Genomic DNA, 15198 nt, shown 5'->3' with positions numbered 1-15198 from the left:
TTACAGATCCCTGTTGCAAATAAGTTTTGAGTAATAAGCAACAGTCCCTTTTCAAAGAAAATGTTTTAAAAACTGTAATGATGTAAAAATATCATAAAACAGTCTTTTGTATAAGTGACTCATATAGATACAAGTGTTACCAAAATCATAGCTAGTTCATTTCCTTCTATATAGTTAGTTTCTAGATAACAGGGTGATATTTACATTGTTTAAACTCTACCTAACAAGAGAGACAGTATTTATACAAGTAGAATTGTTTTCCTTTTGTAAAATGCAAAAACAATATTTTGTAACACTTGTAAAATAACTTCTGTATTTATTTTAATTTTGCAGCTGGCACAGGAAGAAAAATTACCATTCTCAGATTGCTATCAATAATTAGGCTGATGCTAATAGATGTTCTGACACATACATAGCTATTAAACTAAGACACAGCAACCCAGATGAAACTTGGAGGGCAAAAGAAATTCTAAATACATTCAGAATACTACTACTATCTAAGAAACTACAGATTGACTTAATTTTACTTGATACACTATGCTTATGTTGTGTTTGCGTGATTATCGCTTTCATTTAACAAAATGGAATTGTATTGTCAAGCTGCAATCTCTAGTCACATTACATACATGTATGACAGTATAAGGTATATGAAGGTATAGTTACGAAAATATTCTGTAAGATTGCTTTTGAGAACCTGTTGAGTCATGCTGATTGTACTATACACTATTTCTGCATTAAAAAAACCCATAAAACTTCTACAAATTGGTATTTTATCATTATGACAGAGGGATGTTTTTATTCATAGAGACTTGTAATGTGTAGGAGAATTTTAGATCTTTATTTTGAATTTGTATCTAGTTAATGCCATGTTCATTATCAAGTAACACATTGTTTTTACATTCCTACTAGATCCTGAAGGGTTTATTAGATAAAACTATCAGCAAGAAATATACAGGCAGGCCAGGCACGGTGGCTCACGCCTGTAATCACAGCACTTTGGGAGGCCAAGGCGGGGAGGTCACAAGGTCAGGAATTCAAGGCCAGCCTGACTAAGATGGTGAAACCGCGTCTCTACTAAAAATACAAAAATCAGCCGGGCGTGGTGGCAGACACCTGTAATCCCAGCTACTTTGGAGGCCGAGGCAGGAGAATCACTTGAACCTGCGGGGGTGGAGACTGCGGTGAGCCGAGATCGCGCCACTGCACTCCAGCCTGGGTGACAGAGTGAGACTGTCTCAAAAAAAAAAAAAAAAAATATATATATATATACACACACACACACACACACAGGCAGAATCCAAAGGCATTGTTTAAAACAACTTTTCCTACAGAAATAGCAAGTAGTTTTAGGCTTTAATTACAATTATTTTTAATTATCAGAAATTCTGAACCCTCAAGGGAACAAACATGATTAAGAAAAGTACACATTTAAATTCATAAAACTGTCCACTATCTGGCTGGGACATAAAGTACAATAAAAATTTGGATCGGCTGAAAAACAACATAAACCTACAGTTGAAAAATGTTTTGGTATACTGCTGATTTAATTAAATGTCATATTCTTGCTATCAGGGGAATTTCAGCTTAGACTAATCAACTAGGAACAGTACTCACAAACAGATGAAAGTGTTGAGGTACAGTTTTAATTAAACAAAAAAAAATGAGTTCATTCCAAATGTTTTCTTATTTCCATGGCTCAACAAGCCACTTGAAGAAATTGGTTAAGAACATAATTTTTTTTTGTTCTCTAGGTAAGTGAGGAAAGGAAAGAATATGGAAAGAAATAATTAATAAGAATTTACTGTGTGCTCAGAACTCTGCAAAAATGGTTTACACATATTATTTCATTTACTCAGTAAATCAGCTTTCAATGATATACAACTGAATTCTAATTCTGGGCCACCTGTCCTTGTTGGCTGCATATCTGTTATGGGAATGCAAAGTACTGCAATTTTGATATTGCTTTAGCTAAATCTTGCTGACTACAAAATCTTACAATCAAATTTAAAGTCAGTATAAAGGCTCTGTATTTTCTACAGGTTTAGATTATCTACATTATTGTTCTCCATCATTTACAAAGATAAATTTGAATGTTGACTGCATTTTAATACAATTAATGAAATAGATTTGGTCTTTATCATTTTTATTTGCATGGCTGGCTCTTCGTGATTGGGTTTTCATGTGCAGTACCAGACATCCTGCATTGCCATGTAAATTTTACTAATGACTCATACATATGTATGTGTACACAAAGTTCCAATTAAGGGGCTTACCCAGTGGATCAAAGTGTAGGTAGAAACCAAGTTCACAATGTAAACATTCACCTCGGCCTGTCAGTTGTGCTGTTGTCCCTTCTTTCTATATGTGGATATACATCTACTTCTATACAGTTATTTTCCTATGGTAGATGAGGTTTTTGAAATTACAAACTCCTTCCCTGCCTCCCTATTCCCTGTCTCAATAGGAGAATAGGAGTTGTGAACGTTCCTACCTCATTACGCTGCACTTGCCCATGTGACTTACTTTTGCCACTAGGCTGTTAAGAGACACAAGCAGAGGCTGGAATTGCACTTACATGGCTGCGCTTGCCCTGTTTTCCCTCTGCCATTGCCCCAGGAAGAGCTTCCTCCAGGTAGTTGCTGTTCCCTCAGACTGAATCCCAGAGTAAATCACATGGAGAAGACCTGAGATTATCTTTCTCCCTCTCTCCTCCTCCTCACCACCACCACCACCACCACCACCACCATCTGTCTATTTCAGAACTGAGAAGTCAGAGGACTGTCACAGGGGCATGCTTTTACACATTTATTTGAGTTTAAAATGACTCCTTATGATAGAAAGCTCATCTGAGTTAGCTAATGGATTAACAGTGAAGACTGCCTTTGCCAATCAGATTATAAGGCAGACTGTTTTCCATTAAATGCCCATGAGGTAAATCTGTAGCTCCAAGGTTTACATGAAAACAGAATTTAAAGACATATAAAACAAGTAATATGCTAGGAATTGCATCCTTTCTAACTATTTATGCTTATGATAATTTTAAGTGTTAACTAAAAATGGATGAGAATTATGTAACATTTCAAAATTCTTTAAGAGTTAAGTGACCAAAAAATTTGAAGGCACTGCTCTAGACCAACTTTTTATTTTTATTATTTATTTATTTTTAATTGAGACAGGGTCTTTCTGTGTTGCCCAGGGTGGTCTTGAACTCCTAGGCTCAAGGGATCCTCCTGCATCCGCCTCCCAAAGTGCTAGGTAGGATTACAGGTGTAAGCCACCACACCCAGCCTAGACCAACTTTTAATACATATATATCTAAGATACAGGTTGGTAATAGTCTCTCTACAGTCTCGAAGGATCACATAATTTTAAAGTCAGAAAGAGCTTTAGAGCTTATGTAAACCAATCATTTTATTTTCATAAAGAAACTGAATCTCAGAAAGGGCCAAGGTCAAACCAGTTTTCTTCTATCAGATTACACACACACACACACACACACACACACACACACACACACTCTCTCTCTCTCTCTCTCTCTCTTTCTCTCTCTCTCTCTCACACTCTCTCTCTCTCTCTCTGTCTCTCCTGGTTCTTTCTGAACTCTGTGATTGGCTGAGCCTCAAACTGCTGTGATCCTGACAGAGCTACCAGTCTTGGCCTTGGGTGGCTTGTCTTTTAGTAGTCAGTTCTCCTTACGGACTTTCAGCTATGGATGGCCTGTTTCTGCTCTAGCAGTCCCAGCTAAGTGAAAGGGGAACTAATTAATCCCTTCAACCACTCTGAACTCAAGTATCTTATTACTTTCTTCAAACATAATAGAAAGAGACAGATTATTCTGGGAGAGTAGACCCCTTTTGATTTCCATCAAAACAATGCACACTTTTGTGTTTAAACATATTTCCCCCCTTTTCCTTCAACTTTATTGTGTCAGGGAGAAAAAGATGGTACTGCGTAATCACCAAGTCACGACAGGTTTTAACTCCTAGACATTTCTGATATCCATCTTCTTCTCTAACTCTACTAATGCTATGTTTATTTAGGATCTCACTTCTCTTTTGGAAAATTGTAACAGCCTTTGGGCTTGTAGCCTCTGGTCTTTTCTCTATTTGGCCTCCTACAATGATAAATCTAAACACTCAGATCTTATGATGCCATTCCTCTTTAAGAGCTCCTCATGGCCCACTGGATGCCAAACTCCATCAATATGGCTTATAAGGCCCTCGTTTGGTCCTTGTGTGCCTCATTGGCCTCATCTATCTCCAAGCCCTCTCTTTCTTTCTTTCCTTCTTTTTTTTTTTTTTTTTTTTTGAGATGGAGTCTTGCTCTGTTGCCCAGGCTAGAGTACAGTGGCACAATCTTGGCTCACCGCAACCTCCACCTCCCAGATTCAAGCAATTCTCCTACCTCAGCCTCTCAAATAGCTGGGATTACTGGCAGCCACCACCATGCCTGGCTAATTTTTGTATTTTTAGTAGAGATGGGGTTTCTCCATGTTGGCCAAGCTGGTCTCGAACTCCTGACCTCAAGTGATCCACCCGCCTTGGCCTCCCAAAATGCTAGGATTACAGGTGTCAGCGACCACATCCAGCCCCCTGTCTGTCTTTCCCTATCTGTAGTTTACCCTGTGCACTGGGCTGTCATCTTCCCTTCTTGCTGCACCCTTTGTCTGAAATATTCCTCTCTCCACCTGGCTGGCACGACCTTCTTCAAGTCTTCCTAGAAACTCCTAGTTCTGAATCACCCATAACACTGGACAAATCTTCTATTGGCCTTTGCCTAAAAACTACACTTAGAGTTTGTTTTAGGAAGGGGTTGCCTTTTATTGATAGGCCCAGAGGAATATAAACGTATAATCAAAGAGCATTAGAGCTAGACATCTGGTTTCTCTTATGTCTTTGGCAACGGTTTGAGAGAGAGATTTCAAAGCAAACTGACTCATGTAAAGTTCAAAAAAACACAGTATAATAATGGTATAATTATATACCATTTCAGTATAATAATGGTAATAATGGCTAATATTATTAGTTACTTACAAAGTGTTTGAAATGGTCTCAACTATGATTATGTGATTATAACATTGAATCATTACAAAAATCCTGCAACTACTATAGCTATTTTATAGATTAGAAACCGAAGGCTGAGAGAATTTAAATAACATGCCCAAGGTCACAAAGACAGAAATGAGCAAAGCTGCCATTTAACTACTGACACAGTCCAAGCCTTTACACTCTATTTTATTGCCTAGCCTTGCTGGAAATGAAAAAATGTTGTAGCAAGGTTTGTGAACATAGTCTTAAATTGATTTTGTTGCAAAATGACTACTAAATCTTTGGTGTTAGATTTTATGTGAAGAATACGAACTTGTGACTGATTATGCACATGCTTCCTGAGTCCTCTAATCTGGTCCCCAAGCTTCGAACACCGTCTATATTCTCATTACTCTCAAATGTATATTTACAGTCCAGATCTTTCTCTCAAACTCCAAATCATATCTTCGGGTCTCGACATTTCCTCTTGCATGTCAAATAGGCACCTCGAATGTAGTATTTCAAGCAATGAACTGCTGATCCTTCCCTCACAAATCAGCTCTACCCACATTCTTATCCACTCCTGTTAATGGATACTCCGTCCTTCCAGCTGCTCATGCTCAAAACCTTGGGGTTAACTTTGACTTCCCTTTTTCTGCACAACTCACATCAAATCCATTAGGCAATCCTGTAGGCTCTCCCTCCAAAATAGATCTGGAATCTGACTGCTTTTCACTGTCTCCATCGCCACCTCTTACATGGATCACTGTAACTGCCCTCTAGCTCATCTCCCAGCTTCTACCCTGGTCTCTTATAGTCTATTGTCAACACAGTATCCAGAGAGCCTCTGAAAACATAAATCACATCATGTCACTCCTCTGCCCCAAACCATATAGTGACTTCCTGTATCATTCAGAGAAAAACTTAACGTCCTCCCAATGACCTACAAGGATGCCCCAGCCCCTTACATTTCTGACCTCACTTCCTAATTCTCTTACTGCTCATTCTGCTATAGCCACACTGTCCTCCTTAATGTTTCTATAACAACCCTAAGTATATTCCCACCTTTTGGTCTTAGCAATGACTGTTCATTCTTCCTGGAACTCTCTCCCCCAGAAATCCGTACAACTAACTCCCTCACCTCCTTCACAAGTCATTGACTAATCTCACATTCTCAATGATGCTGTCCTAACCACCCTATTTGCAATTGCATTCCCACCCTGATCCCAGCGCTCCCAATCCCTCTCCTTGCACTGCTTTTTCCCATAGGATTCATAGTATTCATACTATATAATTTATTTATTTATTATGGTTTTATTTTGTTACCTGTCTTTTGCTATAATACAAACTCTACTCATGTCCCCCAGGCTCCTAGTGCGTAGTGGTGGCTGGAACATAGTAAATGCTCAATAAGTCATTGCTGAACAAATGAATTCTACCAACTCTTCATAATCAACCTGAGTTCTCATTAGTATGGAAGAGCAAAAAGCTATCTCAGGGTAGCATCCATGTTCATAGCTAATAATAGGAAAGGTGGGGCTAGAACAGCATAAACGCAGGGCAGCAATCATACATCAGTATACCTCACAATTAATATGCATATGGACTTTGGAGTCAGGCAGCCCGGATTCAGATATTGAATCCAGGCTTTGTAAAATGAGAAAAAATGCCTATCTTGTAGTGTTGATTGCCTTTTTATTGAAAACTTTGATAGTGCCAGGCACTATTCTAAATGTTTCCCAAACACTAACTCAGTTAATCCTCATAACAAATCTATGAGTAGGAACTAATAATATTCCCATTTTACAGATGTGGAAATTAAGACATAGAAAGCATAAGTAACTTTCTCAAAGGCATGTAGCTAGTAAAATGTGTTGTCTATTTGATAGTAAAGTTCATCTCTGCTATGCGGACACTCCTTGTGGAAAGCATTAAATAATTCAATGTAAGTCAAGTTCTTTATAATGCCAGACATTTGGTACAATCAAAATCTGTTGGCTATTGCTGTTATAATTACTATTATTACTACTTGACAATAGGTGTTCTGAAGCTATTTTCATGCTTCAGAAATGGATATATCATATATATATATACCTACTGTGTACCCACAAAAATTAAAAATTAAAAAAGAAATGAATGTATCCATAAAGAACCAATATAAAACATACTAAATATACTTTTCCTAAACCTAGTCACTAAGTACAAAGCCTGGATGGTACTTATTGCACAGAACTTACACACATGTTGAATTAAAATGGCTTAAGTGGCAAACAGAACACGGGCCCTTCATAATTTCATTGCTAGTGAAGACTTTGTTAATTCTTCCTGGGTAGGTTGTAAGTTTTCCAATTCAAATAATTTTTAAATATTAAGAAAGTTGGCTTTGCCATTCCTGTAATGAGATATTGATGGCAAAGGGAAAAAATTAAGAAGCTGATTTTGCCTAGGAAAAACTGTGGTGCAGCTGTTCTTCCTCTGGGTTATGATTATAGCAATTCCTCCTTATCTGCAGTTTTATTTTCTGTGGTTTCAGTTACCCCCAATTAACTGCAGTCTGAAAATATTAAGTAGACAATTCCAGAAATAAATCATTCCTAAGTTTTAAATTGTGTGCTGTTAGGAGTAGCGTGATGATAATCTCACACTGTCTGCTCTATCCATCTGGATGTGTCTGGCACATTCACGCTGTTTACACTACCTGCCTTAGTCACTTTGCAGCCACAGCCGTCTTTGGTATCAGATTGGCTGTTGTGTTCTTGTTGTACTTTTTTTTTTTTTTTTTTTTTTTTCCCGAGACAGGGTCTTGCTCTGTCACCTAGGCTGGAGTACCATGACACAATCACAGCTCACTGCAGTCTCGACCTTCTGGGCTCAAGGGATCCTTCTGCCTCAGCCTCCCAAGTAGCTGGGACTACAGGCATATGCCACCATGCCCGACTAATCTTTTTTTTTTTGGTAGAAACAAGGTCTCATTTTGTTGCCCAGGCTGGTCTTGAACTCCTGACTTCAAGTGATCCTCCTACCTCAGCTTTCCAAAGTGCTGGGATTACAGGCATATGCCACTGCACTTAGCCTTTGCAGTATGTGTGTTCAAGGAACCCTTATTTTACTTAATAATGGCTGAAAGCACAAGAGTAGTGAGATTGGCATATTGATATAATTGTTTCACTTTATTAATGTTGTGTGTGTGTGTTTTTTGAGACAAGGCCTTGCTATGTCCCCCAGGCTGGATGGCAGTGGCGTGATCATGTCTCACTGTAGCCTCAACATCTTGGGCTCAAGTGATGCTCCGCCTAATGCTCAAGTAGCCTTGAGTAACTGGTACTACAGGTGTGTAGTAGTAGTAGTAATTAGCCCAGCTAATTTTTCTATTTTTTGTAGAGGTGGGGCTTTGCCATGTTGCCTAGGCTGGTCTTGAACTGCCGGACTCAAGCAATCCTCCTGCCTCGGCCTCCCAAAGTGCTGGAATTATAGACGTGAGCCACTGCTCCCAGCCAGTTGTTATTGTTGTTAATGTCTTACTGTGCCTAATTTATCAATTAAACTTTATCGTAAGTATGTATGTATAGAAAAGAAAAAAACACCCCGATGTATATAGGGTTTGGTATTATGAGAAGTTTTAGGCACCCACTGGGGGTCTTGGAATGTATCCCCTGTGGATAAGGGGGGCTACTGTACTTACAGACTGGCGGAAGCTCATACTCTACTTCAAGAACCACTCTTTCTCCCACATTCTTCAGCAAGCTGATGATCTCGTCATGGCGGAATTTGGCCAGGTTGATTCCATTCACTGCTTTGATGTAGTCACCCACATCCAGCTGGTCACTTCTGCAAAATAGACAATGTTGTTTCAGCAGACTCACCCACTCCGCAGGCCAGTCTGACTATATTTCCACTTTCCCTTCATGAGTAAGCATGCAGTGTAGAAGCAAGCCTAGAAGGCTGACAGCAGAAGTCCCTGCCTCCTAGGAGATGGTGGGCTGAAGTCAGAGGAGAACCAGGGATCGCTTTTACTCATGCAGCCTGTGATACCTTGGAAGTCCTGCTCTGAGTCTGCCACTATCTCTGATTTTTTGCTTTTCGCCTCTTTTATTTTTAAAAGCACCATAAAACAAAATCAAGAGAAGCCTTTTTTTTTTTTTTAAGTTCTTTGCCCTAAACCAGTTGGTTCTCTGGGATGGGATCCAGATCCTAGATACAACACACATCTTTTTATTCTCAATCCCGCTCATTTTTGCTGCCTGCCTTTTATACATTTCACAGCTTTCAATAACTTCACTGGGAGTTTGTCCAGGACTAAGGAAAGGGTCAGCTTATTTTGTTATTTATTGCTTAGAGCAGGATTGATAAGAGTATTGGTGAAGGAGAAATCACAATGCAAATATTGGCTTTCAGTAACATTCTTGTCTCTCTATACCACCATAACAGAATATTGGCTGCTCTTGGACTTTAGTCAAACTCTGTTTCTAAACCAAGAGAAGGTAGCAAGATCAATAATAGGAGTTAAAATTCATGTCACTGATAAGGACCTTCAATAACATTTTCTCCCAAAATAGAAATAGCTAACGCATTTATTTTATATATAAATCCAGCTCCAATCATTCCTCCTTCAAAGAGCCTCCTAATCTGCCCCGGTCTGCAGTCTGTGCATGGCCCTTACCTCACTTTCCTGACACTTATGTCAACTGAACCGCCTAGTGCTCTGTAGTAACTTCTGTGCTGTTGCTTTTTGCTATCATGCAATGCCATTTTTGCTCCCAAATGTTTCATGATTTTTATGCCTTATCTGCACTGATAGATTGTGAACCCCTTTAGGGCAGGGATCTCATCTTTAATTATTTTGATTTACTACCTACAAAATGGTAGTGCCTTAAATAGTGACTATTTGGTGATTTTTAATACTCAATATAACTGGCACAGTAACACTTTTAATTACAGCATTAATACAACTGAAAATGCTACCCCTCTCCCCCATCACACTTGCCTTAAAGGAGAGATATAAAGAAGCTCTGGAGACTTATGAACCCCTAGCATCATGAACTGGCCATGATTGTTATAAAATAAAGGAGGTTTTGGGTGTGGAAGGATGCTTCTTAAAAGCCTAAAGAAAGCAGATTGAGGTGCTTGTGTCCACACCAGTCTCCCTTACAAACAATACCTTCTGATCATGGAGCAATCCACTGGATTAAGTTTGTAAATTGTACAAACAGGTTGATCATTAAAAGTAATCACAGAAATCACCACTTCAGATGACATTTTATGAGGCAAGAACTCTAAGATTTAACCTGGAATTATGTGGATATGAATATTGGTGGCCCGAATTTAAGGTACTTTAGCTTCACTTTTATTTTATGTATGTATGTATGTATGTATGTATGTATGTATGTATGTATGTATTTAAGACGGAGTTTCGCTCCTGTTGTCCAGGCTGGAGTGCAATGGCACAGTCTTCTTTCACTGTAACCTCTGCCTCCTGGGTTCAAGTGATTCTTCTTCTTCAGCCTCCCAAGTAGCTGGGATTACAGGCATGTGCCACTACGGCTGGCTATTTTTTTATTTTTATTTTTACTAGAGATGGGTTTCGCCATGTTGGTCAAGCTGGTCTCGAACTCCTGACCTCACGTGATCCACCTGCCTTGGCCTCCCAAAGTGCTGGGATTACAGGCATGAACCACTGCCCAGCTTGGCCTCACTTTTAATGAAACCTGATTCCACCCCCTTTTTCTGAGGCAGATTTAGAATGTGTCTCAAGGAAGTCCACCCCTATCCAGTATCCAGGACATTCTGCCTTTGGCAATAACGAGTGGAATTTGCAGTTATGGAAAGAAAGACAGGTGAGACCTCCTCCTCTAAGCCTTCTGTCCTTTCAGAAACCAACTCTTGAAAATCACACAGGTAGAAAAGGAGAGAGGATGTGGGATAAATAAAATTTTCACTGAAAACTCAGAGTTGGGTCTCCCACTCTTTCAAGGGTAGCCATGTCCCTCTCTGGCACTTTCCCCATACACATTATATGGGTCATCTGTTTCACATTTAGATGACTGGAGCATCTCCTTCCTACTGCAGCCTGTCTGCTGTTCAGTGGCACATTTGCAGACTAGCTGCACGTGGTCATTTTGAAATTAAAATCTTATGAGGGCCTGGCAGCTCCTGAGATGACACAAGAACCTCCCTGGTGACTGTAGCCTAGGCTAGAACAGCCACGCAGGCAGACCTGGGGAGCAGCTTCTGAAACGTGCCCCACTGTGCTTCTGCTGGCCTGTGCTGCCTGGCAGATGGCAGCTGTCATTTATTTATTAGTGACCACTTTTGATGGAGCTTTAATTTTTGAATTAATTACACCCTGTGTTCCTTTCAGTAGATTTCCCCAAGAGGCAGTTACCTAGCAGCAATTCCTCCTTGCCGCAGATTAGATACTCTTGGCTTGCCATCCTTGTCAATTCCTCCCGATACCGTCAGACCCAGGGTAGTGCCTTCCTTCTTCATCAACTCGACGACTGTGGAGCCCTTGAATTCCTCTGTTAAAAGAAAAGCATTTGCCGTATTAAAATGAGAGTAGAATTGCCAATGTCATTCTGTGTATGTTTAAGTGACTCCTCCCCAGAAGTTCTTTCCACTTTTTCTTTTATGAGAAAAGATATCTATGGCCTCCTTCCATTGTAATTTACAGAATATTTCATAAAGATGCACATGCAGATAATGCTGAGGCAGATATCCTATTAGAGGCTATGAAAATGGGCACTGGTGGGGTATTCACTCCAGGCTGACAATAAATAGTACAAATTGTCTTATGTACAAATAATATTCACCCTTTGATTTCTGCCATTCTCGGGTGACTTTCTCTGGTTTCTCTCCTTGTAACTCCAGTGGGAACAATTAAAAGTTGTAAAGTAAGGAATTAGAACAGAATTTTCGATGATAATATGAACATATATAGCACAGTGGCAGACTCAAAGTTCATGGTATGTTTCAGGTTAGGAAGTCAACTGAAAGGAGAAGAGAGCTTTCTACAGGTTCTAGAAAAATATTGACTTTAGCTTCTTTGTCTTTCAAAAACGAAGTATGATGGCTTATGTAACACTCATATCATTCTTGCAGAATATGTCACAGTATGGCAAGGCAGGATTGATCCTCAGAATTTCCAGGTAACTGCCATAAATCTGTCATTCTCTACTTACAAAATTTTAAAATTTCATAGATCTTGTGGAGATAATGTATATACAGCAAGACAGAACTCAAATCTTTTGATTTTAGTCAGAACAGAAGGTAAGAAAACTGTAAGAATATCCTCCCTTTCAAAAATAAAAATGAGTAGAGTCAACATTTACCTTCCAGAGGCTAATTAGGATAAATGCTATTTTAAAATTCCCTGTAATGTTATTCCCCTATCTGCAAATATATTTTCTTGGTAGGGATGGGGAAATTGTCCAATTTTCCAATTTCTCCTAAATTAAGTTACACATTTCAGGGGTAATGAACTTCTAGAACATCAAAGATGCATATTAAAATGCAAAAACAAACTCGCTCTTTCAAAGTGAAATTAAAAAAAAATATTTGCACATCTTAACCCTTTCCCTAATAACAGTTAATTATAATGTTGAAAATATCTATGAATGTGTATCATAAAGGTTTTTAAATTGCTGCTGCTAGTATATTATCCCACTAGGCAATGAAAAAATGAAATTACATTAGGTAAAGAAACAGTATCTCATCTGATCTAGTGAGGAGAACAGAGTACTTTGGGGAAGAAGGCTGCAGACAGCAGGCTACTTATTTCCTCAGCAGCCTAGAGAATGTCCTTCAAGGCAGGGCTTTCAAGTTTGCCAGCTCCTGTGACTTTAACATCCCAGCATACCATCATTGGAATCCTGCCTTTTCATGGCAGTCTCATGACACTGTATACATAAGTCATTATTGTCTTTTAAAGTAGAAGACAAGGAGGAGTCTGAGTGTGTATGATGTCAGCTTCATCTACTACATTTGGTATGAAAGACCAAATAAAATTTGAAATTCAAGAATGAAAATTCTTGTCAAGTGCATGAAAGTACAGGATCTTTTACATCATTTACCAGAAGCATCTGTAACAAAATTCTACCACTATGTGCATTTCCCCTGCACTCCTTAAAACAAAACAAATCCCCAGAAATCTCATGGAAACATACATAGGTTCAACTGATATTGAAGACATCACCTTAATAAACAATCCCTCTAAACCCTTGTTGGCAGAAGGCTAGTTACAAATTTTTTAAATAAAGTTAATAATTAAAGTAAACAAAATGACATAGTAGATGATGACCATTCATATTAAAGAGATATAATGTGCCCAACGATTTTGCCAACAGAAAGATTCTTTGCATCTTCTTTAAATATGCAGTGATCCTATATATTTAAACATTTGATTATAGAACTTTACATGTAGAGTTGGAAGCATAGTTTTTTTAAGTGCCTATCTTAAAGGTCTATCCAATTTTCATGAAGAAGCAACTCTAAAATACTAACACCAGGCATGTGAGAAGTAAGTTTCTATTCATAAAAATTTTCTTTCTACTCCAAGTTTTCAAGGACATGCTTCCTGCATAAAATAGGATGCACGGGTACAGCCTTATGGGAGGTGGACAATGTCATTTTCTCCAGAAGGAACCCAGGTGCTTCCCAGGCTTCTGGCTGAATCCTGAAAATCTAGAAAAGCTCAACTATTTTAGTTTAATTTCATCATTATTAAAATATAAATGCATCGATCTGGCTACTTTTAAAACTGATACTAGTCAATTACCTTGTCATTTAAAAACATTTCAAATGTCTTCCTAAGAGCTAATTTTAATAATATGAAATTGAGAAAATATTCCTGTACCAGTTAATTGAGTAATTTGTGCATTCATTGATTCAAGCACATATTGAATGCCTACCCTGAGCCAGACAATAAAACTCGAAGATGGAAAAAGCAAAGGCCATTATCCTCAAGATGGCCACAGCCTAGTCAAAGAGGCAACATCACAGACCACTGTGCCATACAATGTGAGTTGTAGGGAAGCAGCCACAGAGAAGATGGTCCAGGCAACAATATACAGCGAAGGGCCTGAGGTTCAAAATGCACCATCTATTTTACAATTTTGTCTTCTATCCAATCTGCTGTACTTATTGACCAGGATTAGCTGAGCACAGCAGGCCAAATAAGGAATATAAATTAGGCAAAACTCAGGAGTAAAGATAGAACATTCTTGCAAGAAAATTTGCTGAATTGCAAGAATGGTAACTGCCAATAAGTATCTGTGGTCCCAGAATAATTGACTAAATCCTTTATGGATGTTTCTGTAGGGGGTAGGAGAGAAGAAGTGGTCTGGAGAGAAAGGTACCTGCTTTTGGAGTTTGCTTTTGGCTCACCTGAAGTCTCCAGTTGGCTAATTAATCATTTAATACCCCTTTTGGTGTTTAATGTCTGCATAATGATCTAATGAAGACAGAAGAAATGAAGACAGATGCATTCATTTGCATGAGTTCACTTATGTATCAAGGTTTACTGAACAAACACTGCGGTAAAACAGTGGAACTTGGGCAAGTCAATATGTACAGATGATTTCTTTCTTTTGTGATTTAAATTGCAAATATCACTCCCCCAATTAAGAGGACCTTGTAGTTAGCACTGTAATCTCTTTCAATTAGCAAGCAGCACAGGCAACAGATGATGTCTAACTAGTGAGGAAAGAAATGGTTCTGAATTTGACTTTTTCCTTAATCACCATATCTAATTATCTTAGAAAATAAAAGGTATAGGTTTACATCTATACCATTACTTACTCAACATAACTGAACAGAATCCCACTGATAGAATGAAATTAGTTGTTTGCTGTTTTTCTTTGTGTTTGTAATTCAATCGTTTTCATTACTGAACTCCAGAAATTTTTAAGAAAAGTAACAGTGATGCTTGGCAAACATAAGAGAATTATGAAAAGTTCTTACAAACAAATAAGGTTATTTAAAAACATAGATGGTTATACAATTAATATGCAGAAAACTATATCATTTATGTAGACGAACAGCAGCCAGTAAAAGGTTATTATAGAAGAGAAGGCCCCATTTACAATAGCCAAAAGGTAAAATCCCTAGGAAAAAACTTAACAAAACTGCACAAAAACTATATGAAGACAACTTTAAAGTGCTTCTGAAGGATGTA

The 15198-nt window shown here is 38.5% G+C and overlaps 1 protein-coding gene across 28 annotated transcripts in view; it reads right to left on the bottom strand.

Annotated features, from left to right (window-relative positions):
* LOC105473429 (glutamate receptor interacting protein 1) overlaps positions 1–15198 on the bottom strand; it is a 711108-nt gene that overhangs the window by 170667 nt on the left and 525243 nt on the right. For all 28 annotated transcript variants that reach the window (XM_071071489.1, XM_071071493.1, XM_011727248.3 and 25 more), the window contains 2 exons: positions 11410–11545; positions 8710–8855 (listed from right to left, as the gene is read on the bottom strand). In XM_071071489.1, coding sequence (XP_070927590.1) covers positions 8710–8855; positions 11410–11545 — 282 coding nt within the window. The remainder of the gene's footprint in view (positions 1–8709; positions 8856–11409; positions 11546–15198) is intronic.

This window comes from Macaca nemestrina, chromosome 10, assembly GCF_043159975.1.
Source record: "Macaca nemestrina isolate mMacNem1 chromosome 10, mMacNem.hap1, whole genome shotgun sequence".
Lineage (NCBI taxonomy): Eukaryota > Metazoa > Chordata > Mammalia > Primates > Cercopithecidae > Macaca > Macaca nemestrina.
Note: the sequence above shows the minus strand (reverse complement) of the source record. Positions and strands in the feature narration are given on the sequence as shown.